The 14,238-nt window shown below is 41.7% G+C and overlaps 1 protein-coding gene across 1 annotated transcript in view; it reads left to right on the top strand.

Annotated features, from left to right (window-relative positions):
- Positions 1–14,238, top strand: part of TMEM135 (transmembrane protein 135) — a 163,730-nt gene that overhangs the window by 28,104 nt on the left and 121,388 nt on the right. Inside the window, exon 4 of the mRNA XM_057399031.1 lies at positions 9,912–9,945. Within this exon, the coding sequence (XP_057255014.1) occupies positions 9,912–9,945 (34 nt within the window). The remainder of the gene's footprint in view (positions 1–9,911; positions 9,946–14,238) is intronic.

Below are 14,238 nucleotides of genomic sequence, written 5' to 3'. Positions count from 1 at the left end.
ATCAAATACTGATGTGCAGCCAGAAATTGACTTCTCAGTTCCTAAAAGGGGCCTGAAAAAAAGATAGGGAAAGACTTTAGCAGGGCTTGTGACAGGATGAGGGGTGATGGTTTTAAACTAAAGAGAGAGATTCAGACAGGATGTGAGGAAAAATTCTTTACAGTGAGGGTGGTAAAACACTGGCATGGGTTGCCCAGAGAGGTGATGGATACACCACCCCTTGAGGCATTCAAGGTCAGGCTGGATGTGGTTCTGGGCAGCCTGATCTAGTTGAAGATGTCCCTCCTCATTGCAGGGGGATTTGGCTATATGTCCTTTGAAGCCCTTCCAACCCAAACTATACTGTGATTCTGTGAAAGGCCTCTCAGTCAAAACTTCTGGTATGGCTTTACCTGCATTTCTAGAGAAGGATCCATTGGCTTCTGACACTGCTGTTCCTTGGGACCTCTTGTGTTCGAGGCCTTATAGATAACAATGTTAATCCATCTTCTGCATGCCTAATTCAGAGTTCCAGTTGTATTTGAAGCCTGTATTTAATATGATGTGATAGGCTGTTATTGGGCTCCTAGAGGGGGAAAAATGCAAATGTCTCTGAGGCTGGCAAGTCTGACTCCAAACCCTACTTGTGTGTTGGTATAGCTGCTCGGCTGTTTGTGACTATAAGGACATTTAGAAGTTGGTCACACCCTGTGAAAAACTGAGTTGAATTGATTTGTCACATTAGCTTTTTTACATATTGCTTGAGGTATTTTAGAATGAGTGTAAATCCATAACAGATGTAATCATTAAACCACGATGGGGCTAAAGAGAAAATTAGCTCGAAACATGCAAACAAAACAATAGCTACTAGTTTTGACACGCAAGAAAAAGAACATTTGGCTGCTTAGGTCTTTTGAAATAGATGATTTTTTGAGTAGCTTATCAAAACCCTGTTATTGTGGAATGCATAGTCTCAAACTGGGTGCAGAATATGACTTGGGGAGGGGGAGGCAGCTAATTCAGTGGGCTTCTTGGGAAGCCTCTGGAGCTGCTTCTTATCAAGGTGCTGTGGGCTGGGTTTGGAGCGTACAGGTAAGGTATGGTGAATGGCTGAGGAGGCTGGAGGGTAGAAGAACGGCCTGAGGAGGGCTGGAGGGTAGAAGTAGAGGGGAATGAGTCAAATACTGGATGAATTTCCAGTGGTGTTGGGACAGCCACAAGCTGTCTGCTAGAGTAATAGCGTTCTATGAGATTTCTTTTTTACTCTTTCTTCCTGTCCATCTCACTCCCAAAATACACTGAGTGTATGTCCAAGGCCAGAGAATATTGCATATCATAGAGTGGTTGGGTTGGAAGGGACCTTAAAGCGCATCCAGTTCCAACCCCCTGCCGTGGGCAGGGACCCCTTCCACTAGAGCAGGTTGCTCCAAGCCCCTGTATCCATCCTGGCCTTGAACACTGCCAGGGATGGGGCAGCCACAGCTTCTCTAGGCACCCTGTGCCAGGGGGCCTCACCTCTTTGTAGCTCTGGAATTTCTGTCCGCTGGCCTCCTGTTCTTCCTAGTTTTCATTAACAGTTCCATCCATTATGTCCTCTTTTTGCTATGAAAAAGCTGTGATTGCCAGCAAAATACGTAGAAGTAATGACCTGATGCTGATCCCCAAGACAGTTTTGCTGAAAAAGAGAGTATTTGCTTTTGTGCCTCATGCACTTATCTTCCAGAATGCAGTCAAGAAGCACATGCTGTATCTCACCTGAGAAGGTGCTCAGGCAGCGTTTTCTGTTTGATTGGCTGAGCCAGTTAAACCCAGTTCTGTGTTACTATCAGCACTCCAAAGAAACTGTTACTTGGAGCCTTACCTGGCAAGATCCAGTCCTTCTATACCAAGAATATTAATAAAGAATCACTGGAAATCCTTCATTTCTTTTTCTGAGGTTTGATTAGTTTGTTATTCTTCTGTTATCTACTAGTCAGTCCTTCTATGAAACTAATGAGCTTTTTGGAATCTGATTTTTATCTCTTCATGGAATCTTGGGAGGTTAAATCACACTTTAATGAAGAGGTTTTTTCCCCTCTGTAGGGCAGCCTTTGTTTTGAATCTGGCTTTGTAAGCACCATAGAGAAACTGGGAGAGGAGGAAGAGGGAGGGAATGTTGTAGGAAACTCTATAAAATACAGTGTAAAGCAGTTAAAAAATTAAACTGTAGATGTTATCTTGTGTTGCACGAGCTGAAAACTCTGCAAGAATTATGGGTCCTAAATTGACTGGAATGTATTACTGCAGATATATTTTCTTTTTGGCCTCTCTCTGTTCCCTGTTTTCTCAGACCCTCTCTTTGGCCTGTGTTCAAATCACAGAACATGTTGAGTTTATTTTCTACCCTTTTAAGAAAAACAAATTCTGAGTATTTGCAAGAAACCATGTAGTGTGCTCAAAGCAAATATCCCTGATTTGCAGCTTTGAGCAACTCGGTTCCCCCAACCTGTGCAGTGCCCATTGCCTACTTTAAACAAATCCATGTTTTGAAATAGAAGATTCCTTTAAAAAACAGTGTGTTCCTTAAACTGTGTATTTTTGACATGGAGTCATGTGCCTGAACACTATCTTCGTGTGAAAGACTTGGGACTGGTATTTACCAAGCCCAAAAAATACTCATTTTCTGTTTGGAGACTCACTGCTTCACTCTGTTTTCCTGATTTTCAGCATTATTTGGGAAGCTTATCTGTTCCTGCTGATTTGAAGTGAACTTTTGCACCAGGATTTCGCTGCTGGCCTCCAGCTGTCAGTAGGAAATTGGTGGGTGTGAGAGATTAACGATACCCTAAACATAATCTGCGATACTTGTGTTATTACAGGGATGCAATCGCAACGCCAGATCTATACTTGGTCAGCGTGTGGTGTCAAGCTGCTGTAGAGCAGAGCCCCCCGCTTCATTTTGACCTCTTCTTTTGAGGGGAAACCTGTGATTTGTGTGTGTGATTTAATTCTGCAGGTTATGAAGTGGTGTGTTTTACAGTGTATGGGGGGGAAGCTGGGAGGAGGAATTCTTCCTGTTTTTGCAGACCACAAATCCTGTCTGGGGAGCAATTACAAACTCCTATGTTGGCTTCTTAGTTTGTGTTCAGAAATCCAAGCCAGAGTTAACTCTTTCTTTTAGTTTTCTGAAGGAGAAACATACTCAAATGTTACTATATCAAGTCAGTACAGCATAAGTTATGTGCTCCTTACCTTTCTTTTTTGTATTCTACCCCATATATACTTTTGAATCCACTGATTCCTTTGTAAGTCATTTTATTAGTGATTTCTTAGATTTGTAGAGAATCCACAAAAGGATTATGGGCTAAAATAAGGTGATGTCAGAACCTGCAGCACACACAGTGATCAGTGGTGTTTGTATCAAATCCAAACTTGAATTTATAGGAAACATTATAAAAAATGTATTTTTTCCTAAATTTGCTGTCTTAAAGCCACATGTAGTTCAGATTGTGTCATACTGGTCACAAGGAAAGGTAACTTTGACTTGTTTCATTCTGGTACCTATTCCAAATTCAGGATTGTTGGTTTCACAACACTAAAAGATGTCGGAACAGCAAAGAGAAAAACTAAACCTATTTAGAAAAACCTATAAACTAAACCTATATAGAAAAACTAATCTTACTCTTGTCTTAGCAGTGAGTTGGCTATTTTTTTTTTTGGTGAGGTTTTGCCCCCCAAGTTTTTAAATCCATTATATAAGCAGAGAAGCATAACCCATTGGTGAGGCTGTTCAATCTAAGAAGTGTTGTCTTAAATTGATGCATGAAGATTTTAAACATACAATCATAGGATGTTTTGGGTTGGAAAGGGCCTTAAGATCATCTGTTCCAATCCTGTGCCATAGGCAGGGACTAGGGTCACACTAGACCATGTCACCCAAGGCTTTTTCAACCTGGCCTTGAAGACCACCAGGGATGGGGCGTTCACAGCTTCCTTGGGCAACCCATTGCAGTGCCCCAGCACCCTCACAGTGAAGAACTTCTTTCTTGTATGTAACCTGAACCTCCCCTGTTTCAGTTTGAACCCATTACCCCTTGTCCTATCACTACAGTCCCTAATGAAGAATCCCTCCCCAGCATCCTTGTAGGCCCCCTTCAGACACTGGAAGCTGCTATGGGGTCCCACCACGCAGCCTTCTCTTTTTCAGGCTGAACAGCCCCAACTTTCTCAGCCTGTCTTCATGTCTTCAGCATGCTGCTTTATCCATCTTCAGGTTCCTCACACTAAACCATGCCTTGGGTGACATGGTTTAGTGTGAGGTGTCCCTGCCCATGGCAGGGGGGTTGGAAATGGATAATCTTAAGGCCCTTTCCAACCCTAACTATTCTATGATTCTATGATTTCTACCACTAGCAGCTGCTGTATGCTGGGTTACAAGAGTTGCAGCAGGTATGGGGCCTGGGTGTGTGCCTTGCCCCTGTCTCAGTCCTCCAGCTCACACCTAGAGCTGTTCTCACTGAAGGACGTGCCTGTTGAGTCCGTTTCTGTGGATTTTGTGCGTAGCAGTATTCATCTTGCGGTAGTTATGTCCTGTTATTTCTGACTTGGTCACTTCCCCTTTAGTTTTGAGCAAGAAACAAAATGTGACCGTAAAAGCCACAGGACCGGTTAAAAAAATGCAGTTGGAGTAGTTCAGATATGTTTAATTAATTGCAGTGAACGTTTAGATTTCAGGATGTCTGCTCGGAAAGGTTTGTGGCTTAAGTGAAATAAGGCAATAGGGAAAACAATGCTTTAAACTTTGTAGTGCCAAAAAAAGCACTTGATGAGAAAACCGCAGGGACTGGAGTGCTGCGTGTTTGACATATCAGATGGACAGGGCCAGGCACAATATGGGAAAGGATGAAATATCCCAAAGGAGGAATGAATACTGGGAGAGCGACAGCTTAAAAGTAAGTGCCTACCAATCTTCTGTTGCTGCTGAGAGAAAGAGGAGGTGTTTGCTGCCGGTTGGAAATCTTCTTTGAGCGCTGTTGTGGTTGCAATAATTAACTGGTGGTAAAATTGCCATGATCATAACCATAGAATCATAAAAAGGTTTGAGTTGAAAAGAACCTTAACATCATCCAGTTCCAACCCCTGCCAGGGGCTGGAATGCCTCACCTTAGGCCATGTTGCCCAAGGCTTTGTCCAGCCTGGCCTTGAACACTGCCAGTGATGGAGCACTTACCACTGTGTTCAGAGGATTCATCCCACTGTCAGGCAAGTTAGTTTTTTTTGTTGCTTTCTTTTTTTAGCTTAGCAACAGCTCTGTATTTAAGGAAAGCCATAAATACATTGAAGGAAAACCATAAATAAAGAGAACTGGCAGTGAGTTCCGTAGGAACAAAACATCTTGATTGCATTTTAAAAGTGGATATTTTGTATGATTTGCTATTGTATGGAGCAAAAGCTCATGTTAGTTGTGAAGGTGAGGTTATTCTTTGAATTTTATAATGTGTCAAGCTAAGCAAGAAAACATTCTTTAGGAAACTGTTCTCCAAACAATGTGTTGGCATGCAGGTTTGGGCACTTGTCATTGCTTCTGTTGGCATGAGGAGGATTTCTAACTCATATGTAAGGGGATTTGGGCTTTAGCCTCAGTCAAATTAAAGTTTCCAGAATGTGCAGGACTTGAATGTTGCTCACAGGCAGATGCATGCACAGTCTCACAGTGGCACTTAGTGATTTCTTTGACTTTGAAATCATTGAATGGTTTGTGTTGGAAGGGACCTTAAAGCTCATCCAGTTCCAACCCCTGCCACAGGCAGGGACACCTTCCATTAGAGCAGGTTGCTCCAAGCCCTGTCCAACCTGGCCTCGAGCAATGCCAGGGATGGGGCAGCCACAGCTTCTCTGGGCAAATTTCTGTTGATTAAACAAAGAATATGAACTTTTAAATCTTTTTTTTTTATTTCCGTGTTTTCATTTTAAGAACTTGAAGATGAGTTCTGAAAAACTGGGTCAATTTCGGTAAAGAGTCGTGAGCAATTAAAATCTTAGGGAACACTGTGGAAAAACTGAAGGAGCTCAGTTTTTGTTTGGGAAGTGGTATGTGGGTGACTTGGGACTCTGTAGTGTTGCAGTGGAGGTAAAGATGTAACTGGCTTCAGTGACCAGCCAGATTCTTGTCTAAAGGAGGGTACAAAGTGCAAGGGTAGGCATCCTTAGAATAGCCTATCCATGGTTGTGTGGACTTCACTGGAAATATCTGAAGGCAAATTGGATCTTTCTAATAAAGTGGCTAATTCACTAAAGAAGGTGTTTGTGGTTTGTATTAGTTACAAAGCCAGGTTATTTATCACTTCTGCTGTTATAATGTGTGGAAAAAAATTATATATGATAATTTGAAGTTGCTTTTTTTCACAGAATGATAGAACTGTTCAGATGAGCCTTGGGAAGTCAGATAGTGCAGCTTCCTGTGCTCGGAGCAGAACCAGCACGGTGTTCAGGCCAGCTTCCTTAGGGATTTGTCTGCTCAGCCTTGCAAACCTCTGAGGACAGAGGTCGGATAGCCACTTGGGGTCCCTGTTCCAGTGTTTGAGCGTCTTGATGCAGAAAACACTTTCCTCAGGTCAAATCAAGACCTTCCAGCCATGCTCATGGTACTCCTCACTGGCTGATCAATGCCTGTGTTGTACTGGGGACAAAACAAGGGTGCAGCACTCTGGTATAGTGAGTGCCAAGTAAAGGGGATTAATCATTTCCCTTGACCTCCTACCTACACTTCTAGTACTAAAGCCCAGTGCACTGTTAGGCTTCCTTGCTATTTTTATCCTATAGCTTTTGATATTTTTAGCAGTTATTTTAGACTCTTTCCTCTGGGCTGTACAATCACAAAAATATGTGGTTCTCTATTAAGGTTTCTAGGCCATAGTTGAAGAGCTGTTGCTGTTAGAGTTTGGTCTGAACTTTACCACGTTGTTTGAAAAGCATATTTTATCAAGTGAAACTTTTCTTTGTGGAGGGTATAAATGAAAAAGTGAATTATCTGTTTAACATCTGTTCAGCATCTTTGTTGGTGACAAGGACAGTGGGACTGATGCATCCTTGGAGTTCGCTGATGACACAAATCTGTGTGGTTCAGTTGATATGCTGGAGGGAAGGGATGGGATCCAGAGGGACATGGACATGCTTGAGAGGTGACCAATGCCAACCTCATGAAGTTCAACAAGGCCAAGTGCAAAGCCTTGCTCCTGGGTCCAAGCAATCCCAAACACATGTACAGGCTGGGCAGAGACTGGATTGAGGGCAGACCTGAGGAGAAAGACTTGGCCGTGTTCACTGACGAGAAGCTCAACATGAAAGTGTAAATTGGGGTAACAAAGGAGAAACAAAATGAAAAGTATACTGAACACTAGAGCTCTTCATTACTTGGATTAAAGGGTAATTAAATTGTGATTGCTTTTGTGCAATCCCCCTTTTGAGGTAAAAGATACCAGTCTTAAGACTCCTTCAGACTGTCACTGATGTAGCTGATGTCGGTGCTCCTGATTGATGTTCCACACTGGGTCATAGAGTTTGGGGGTGAAATGTTAGCCATGTATTAGCATCTTTGAACCTCCCCAAAACAGGTGGTCAGACATGGCTGACTAATTATTTTTTATGTTTAATTATTTCCTGCTCTTCTATTACCATTTCCCAATTACATTCTTCTCTTACCAGCTGCAGTGTTAATACAGGCCTTGGGTAGTACCAGCAGCCCTTTGCTTGGCCTGTCTCCATCTTTCTGTCGGGTTTTCCATCAGCTGTCATTGCTGTAAAATAGTGCAAGGTTTTCTGAACTTCCACCCACTTTTAGCAGTTGAGTTCAGGGTTGGGTTAGGCATCACATTGCATTTGCACAGGGCATGGGGCTGTTTGTTTTGAAAACAGTCACAGAATGGACTTGGAGGAAGAAACCTTTCTGCTTGCAGTTAGCCCCTGCCACTTGCAGCAGTTGACGGAGCTGTGCTTGCTGCAGGCACTTGCACATGATGTCATCCATCAACCTGCTGTATTTTCAGCTCAGGAAGTGACTTCGTGCACCAATTCGTTGTCTGCACATTTTTCTTCCTCCTGAGCTCTGACTTCTCGGCATCGCTCTCGCTGCAGCTGCACTGCAGCCGCTGATTTCTTTCCTTCCTCTGCTCTAGTCTCTTTTCCTTTCTTTGTCTTTGGGGTTGGCAGGTTGGATTTTACACTTAGCCAGAAGGGACCACAATAGAAGATAAAAGTTACTTAGATCCAGTTCTTAGTTTTTTAGTACTTAAAATACATTTCAGTGGGAGGCTGGAAGACCCTGTGTGTCCTCCCCTTGCCTGCCTGACAGAGACTGGAGGAGAGAAGCCACTGAGTAAATGATGTGCACAAACAATAGTCATGATGTTTGGTGCACACTGTATATAATACAACTGTGAATGCACAGGCTGTACTCCTAAAGCTGTTTCTGAAATGAGGACAGTCACTCAGTAGCCAGTTGCTTGTCACAGGTCAGTGTGTTACTGCAGAACTTACTGAAGTTCTGATGTTCTCAAGATTACTCAAAGTGTCTTTTATTACCAGGTTAGCTTGCATGGGTAAATTTAATTGTGCTTCCAAACAGGTGAGTGTTTTGGTGTTTAAACTAAACTTTTAATACTATTACAGGGTAAAAAAAACCAAAAAAACCCAACAAAAACCCAGAAGTAATCCAAGAAAGATGAAATATCTGGTGTTTTTTCCCTATGAGACTTTTTCCTGCTACCTGTCACATTGTTTTCCTTGTTCCTTCAACTGAAGTGCTAGCAAGATATGTTCTGTTAACATACTGTTCTCTTAAGCACTCTATGAATACTTGAAAACTTCAATGTCATGAAGTGGAATGTCCAAGCCTGGCTTGACCTTCTGTTACTCATGTGGTAGCAATATAAAAAAGTCCTCAGTGATGTGAGGACAAATGAGTTCAGGTTTATAAACTCAGTTTCATATTGAGAGACTTTAATGATTCAACATGTGGTACCTTTTGTGTTCAAGGTTTGTGTGTAACAGCTGTGGGGACAATGATAGAAATCCCAAATCCCATAAACTCCAGAATAGCACCGGTCCAGTAGGAAATAATGGAACTTGAGTTTTCCAACCTTTGCTGAAGCACCTGGAGTTCCATACATGGTGTGTAATTCAGGGTGCCTTGTCCCTTCATGCTGGCTTCAGGGGTCCTATGCAGTTCTGGTGCCCTCAACATAAAAAGGACATGGAACTGTTGGAACAAATCCAGAGAAGGGCCACAAGGATGATCAGGGGACTGGAGCACCTCCCGTATGAAGACAGGCTGAGGAAGTTGGGGCTGTTCAGCCTGGAGAAGAGAAGGCTGCGTGGAGACCTCATAGCAGCCTTCCAATATCTGAAGGGGGCCTATAGGGACTCTTCATTAGGGACTGTAGTGACAGGACAAGGGGTAACAGTTAAAACTTAAACAGGGGAAGTTTAGATTGGATATAATGGAGGAAATTGTTTCCTGTTAGGGTGGTGAGGCACTGGAATGGGTTGCCCAGGGAGGTTGTGAATGCTCCATCCCTGGCAGTTTTCAAGACCAGGTTGGACAAGCCCTTGGGTGATATGATTTAGCGTAAGGTGTCCCTGCCCATGGCAGGGGGGTTTGGAACTGGATGATCTTAAGGTCCTTTCCAACCCTAACTATTCTATGATTCTATGTATGAGCAGGTTGCTATGTATAACCAGGTTTGTGTAATTCGTCACTTTGGCTACTGTGCTTAGCAAGTTGCTGTTTTTGGTTTCATACTTACTTTTCTATAGGGTGGTAATTATTCATCCTCCATCAATAATCTGCTTTTTAAACTCTCTTCTGTAATAAAACATTCAGAATTCTTAAAGTGTTTTTCTTTAGCGTGCAAACAGTTTAATTCACTCACTAATTCTCTCATTTGTATTTATAGGAGAGGTCTCCTCACAATCTACATGGCCAATCAAGTAAGTAGTCCTTTATTTCAAGAATAATAATATGTAAGATCCATTGAAAAAGTGTGTTGTTTAAAATTGATGCTGAGATCCATTCCATTTATAATCATTTGTCCTCGGTTCAGATTTATTTCTTATTAATCAACTAAAATGATCTTAAGAGCAAATTGTGACTCGGGAGCTTTGGCTATTGTGTGTGCAAATGTTTTTACTACATGGTTGTATCAATTTAAATAGTGTGTCACATTGCTTACAATCTCATTCAAATAAGTATTAGTAGTAAATTTAGCTAAATGCTGCTTTATGCGTTAACTTCTTCTAAGTATGTAATACTTATGTTACTTGATCATACTCCTTTAGGAAGTATTTTACTATGCCAAAAGAGTTATCTGACATTTTTGTATAGTTTGAGATGCATAAAGAGTCACAGAAACTACAGAAAAGAAAACTGAAGAGCTGTGTTCTGGACTACTGGGATGATTTGCTGTGGCCTCAGGAGAACTGGGCAAGAGCAGAAGTCTGAAAAGAATAGCGACTAGAAGAGATGGGACAAAGAAAATGTATCATAGGGTGATAAACATGATACCTTCTCTTCCATCCTTGTACAGTCACTGTTGATGGTGGCTGTAATTCTGAAGATTTAGGGTTGGAACATTTGCTTTTGGCAGGAGGTGACATGTGTTTGCTGGCAAGTAAATACCCTGGAAACTCGCCATATGCATTTGCCTAATGGGTTACACAGTTCTCGCTCAAATTCTGGTGTTCAGTAATTTTTTTGAGCACAAATGGTTTCTTGGGTTATTCTGTATTGACAGATTGCCTTTCATTACAGACTGATTCCTGAGTGGAGCTTACAGACTCCAGAAGGGAAGAAATCAGTTTTTACCACAACGTTTCTATTGTCAAGTACTATTTGAACTTTTATAGCTGCTTGACTTGGATGGCTCTTACCCCATCCTCTAGGATTCCTTTTCTTTATAAAGTTTTTTGACTTAATTTTCAAAAATGACAAATCATTTTCTTGAAATGTAGTAAATGAGATGTTCACACTCCCAGTAACTCATGGGAACAAGGTTTATACTTGCCAGGAAATCTACAGCTTGAAAACCAAAGAATCACAGACTGGTTGGGTTGAAAGGGACCTTAAAGCTCAACCAGTCCCAATCCCCTGCCATGGGCAGGGACACTTTCCATTAGATCAAGTTGCTCCAAGCCCCATCTAACCTGGCCTTGAACACTGCCAGGGATGGGGCAGCCACAGCTTCTCTGGGCACCCTGTGCCAGCACCTCAGCACCCTCACAGGGAAGAATTTCTTTCTAATAAAAGTTTGAAGTTTTCCTTGAATTCAGAAGAGCAGCTGTGTAGAAACTCCTTGTTCAGGAAACAGGTTATAAGGATGGTGATAATCAGTTGGAGATGCCATCATTCATTTCTGATAGACTTCTCAAGAGGAGGGTGAACCTTGGTTTGGATGATCCTTGGAGGTCCCTTCTGTCCTGGCATTCTGTGTTATGATTCTAAGAAGTAAGTGCAGTGAAATAACAGCACAGTATCCCAGTTCTGAGAATGCTGCCATTGCTTTCACAGCCCTTAAGCTATGATGCCACACAGTTCATGGGATGTTGGATGGTGTTATGCTGGACGCAGTTTCATTTGATGGACACCATTCAATGCAGTGGATGTTCTTCTCTTCAGCAGAATGGCTTATTTTAGTCACAAATCTTTGTGGTGAACTCAGGGCTACGAGGGTTTGCTTTGTAATCTGCCCTTGATCATGGGATATTTACCTTGTTAGCAAGCTGTGTAATCATGGTAAATGTTTCCCTATTTGTGTAGCTTGTCTTTGGCATAGAACTTTATATGCTTTGATAAGATTCACATAGAAATTTACTAAGCCTTTAAACCTTGTATTTCTGTCATCATTATATTGTGGCATGCCCCATTCTGAGAGCTGGCAAATTGGAATCATTAGGTTGTGAAATTACACTGCATTTCTTGTATTGTGTAGAACTCGTGTCAGGACCTATTAAGATACTCATCTAGCTAAATGTATTCCTTTGGGTTTGCTTCATGTCTTGCTAAATCTTTTGTGGCCTGAGCAATAATAATTGAGGCTTTTTGTGTGACTCTTCATGTGTGCCTTTGCCCAGTTAGACCGGATGTGATTGTGATTAGGTTTATTGGCTATTACAAGGAATTATCATGATTGCTGCTGCAGTGAATCTTTAGGGCTTTTAAATTAGGAAGTTGTATTTCTCTTGTCCTGTTGGTCCTGTGTGACAATCCATCCTCAGAGCTGAGTTTACTTAGCAGGAAGGGGAAAGGTGTGTTAAAGTCTTTATGCTGCTGTTTTCTCAGCTCTGAGTGAAACAACGAGTCTAAGGACTCATCTTATAAAGGTAGCGTTTTGATTGTTCTTTAATCTGAAGCTATTGGAAACAAGTGAGTAAGTGTCCTGGCCAGTTTTAAATATGTCTGTGATAATAGGTTTATGTGAACCTGAACTCCCCTGTGTTTCTTTACCGCTTACACAATAAAATAACAGGTTAAATATAAGCTGTTTGGGCTGTATATGCTCTATGGAAATGCCGAATAAAAATGCTTTCTTAGACTAACTTTTCTGCTAAATTGAAGCTGTACAACAGTGCGTTCAGGGCTTGGATTTTCATATCTTTTTAAAGATAAGACTAGAAATAAGGGTAGGAGTGAAGGATCTGTAGTTTTGTAGTTTCAATTTTGATATGCAGAGTTTAACATCAACTTCTGAGCTTCTCATTGGAAATCAGTCAAAGTTTTCTGAAGGAAATTAATATACTTGAGCCTTAACCTTGTTGAACGTGTGGGTTTGGGAGTGTTTAACTAGTTACAGTGTGAGACCTGATGCTCCCATAAGAGCCTGTCACAGAAGAGCAGTGTGGTCATTACTGTGGGCCACACAGAAGCATGGAGCCTTTCAAGTTCTATTTTGGATTGCATATGTTAAAGTCAAGAAATTTCTAGCATGGTAAGAGGTGCATTAGTAGTGAACATATAAGATGATCCTTCGTGGATAATGTGAGATCAAAAGGAACCCCAAGATTCCAACTAAAGGTGGAAAATGAAATGTAATCTCTGCAGTTATTTTTATCTGGAAAAGTAGATGGTACCAATTACTGTCCATGAGTAAGACTTAGAGCTCTTACATTTCCAAACAGTTAAGGCATACTTGATTGTGAACAGCTCAACAGTTGAGTTGTTGCTTTTAAGTTGAAGAAAGTGGTTTTGGATTAGGGTGTTTTTTTTTGTGTTAAATATGCAAGATAGGGAGAGACAAATCTACAGTAGGACTCATTTCATATAAAACTTGAGAAGCAAAAGTTCAGAATTGCTGTGTTGGCATTGAAATGCAGCACCAAAGAGGCAGTTATCCTGGCATGTGCTGAATTACAACATGTGTTTTTTGCCTTTATAAGAAAAATATGGAAGTTTCTTTACGTGCTATGTTTGAGATTTAAACTGTGCATCACTATCTCAAAGGCTCTCTTTGTTTTGTGCTATGGCTTACAATGTATGGTATTTATAAAACTGGAAATGCTTAAGCATTAAGATAAGGCAGCTAGATGCGAAAGGCAGAGCGATGCTGTTGAGGACTGGTTCTCGAGTGTGATGGGAGGAAGAGGTATAGGAATAATGCCTAGAGGAAATCTGGAGAGGGACTTTTTACAAGGGTAAAAGGATCTACGGGTAGGACAAAGGGGAATGGTTTGAAACTGAAAGGAGAGATTTAGATTAGACATTAGGAGTGAATTCTTCCCTGTGACGTTGGTGAGGCCCTGGCAGAGATTGCCCAGAGAAGCTGTAGCTGCCTCATCCCTGGCAACGTTCAAGGCCAGGTTGGGTGCAGGGACTTTGAGCAAGCCATGAACTGAAAATGGGATGTTAGAAGTGAATGCAAACTACAGGTTTTGTTTCTTCGGGTACTGCAAAACACTGACTGACTTTCTTCATTTTAGTGCCAGCAGTTTCTTTGATTTCAATAAATCTCAAGTAATCCATCATCTACTTTTGCTCATGATGCTCGCCGACCAGCTGCTATGCCAGCCTTTCTTCTTAACCCAGTGGCAAAATTCCTGTAGCTACACTTTCCTGACACTGCTCCTAACTCCCTTCTGTTTACAGTTCACAGCTCTTCTGGAAAACCTTTGCTGCACGGATTGAAGGTTTTCCACACCCCAGACCTGTGTTTGCGGCTCCCATCCACATGAGAGGATTGTGGTTCACACAAATCAGTTTGATTTTAAGTTGCTGTTCAAACTACGAGCTAA

The sequence above is a fragment of the Pezoporus wallicus genome, unplaced genomic scaffold (assembly GCF_028554395.1).
Source record: "Pezoporus wallicus isolate ANWC-B61680 ecotype Strahan unplaced genomic scaffold, APGP_CSIRO_Pwel_v1 contig_3876, whole genome shotgun sequence".
In the NCBI taxonomy this organism is placed as follows: Eukaryota; Metazoa; Chordata; class Aves; order Psittaciformes; family Psittacidae; genus Pezoporus; species Pezoporus wallicus.
This window is presented reverse-complemented; position numbering and strand designations above follow the sequence as displayed.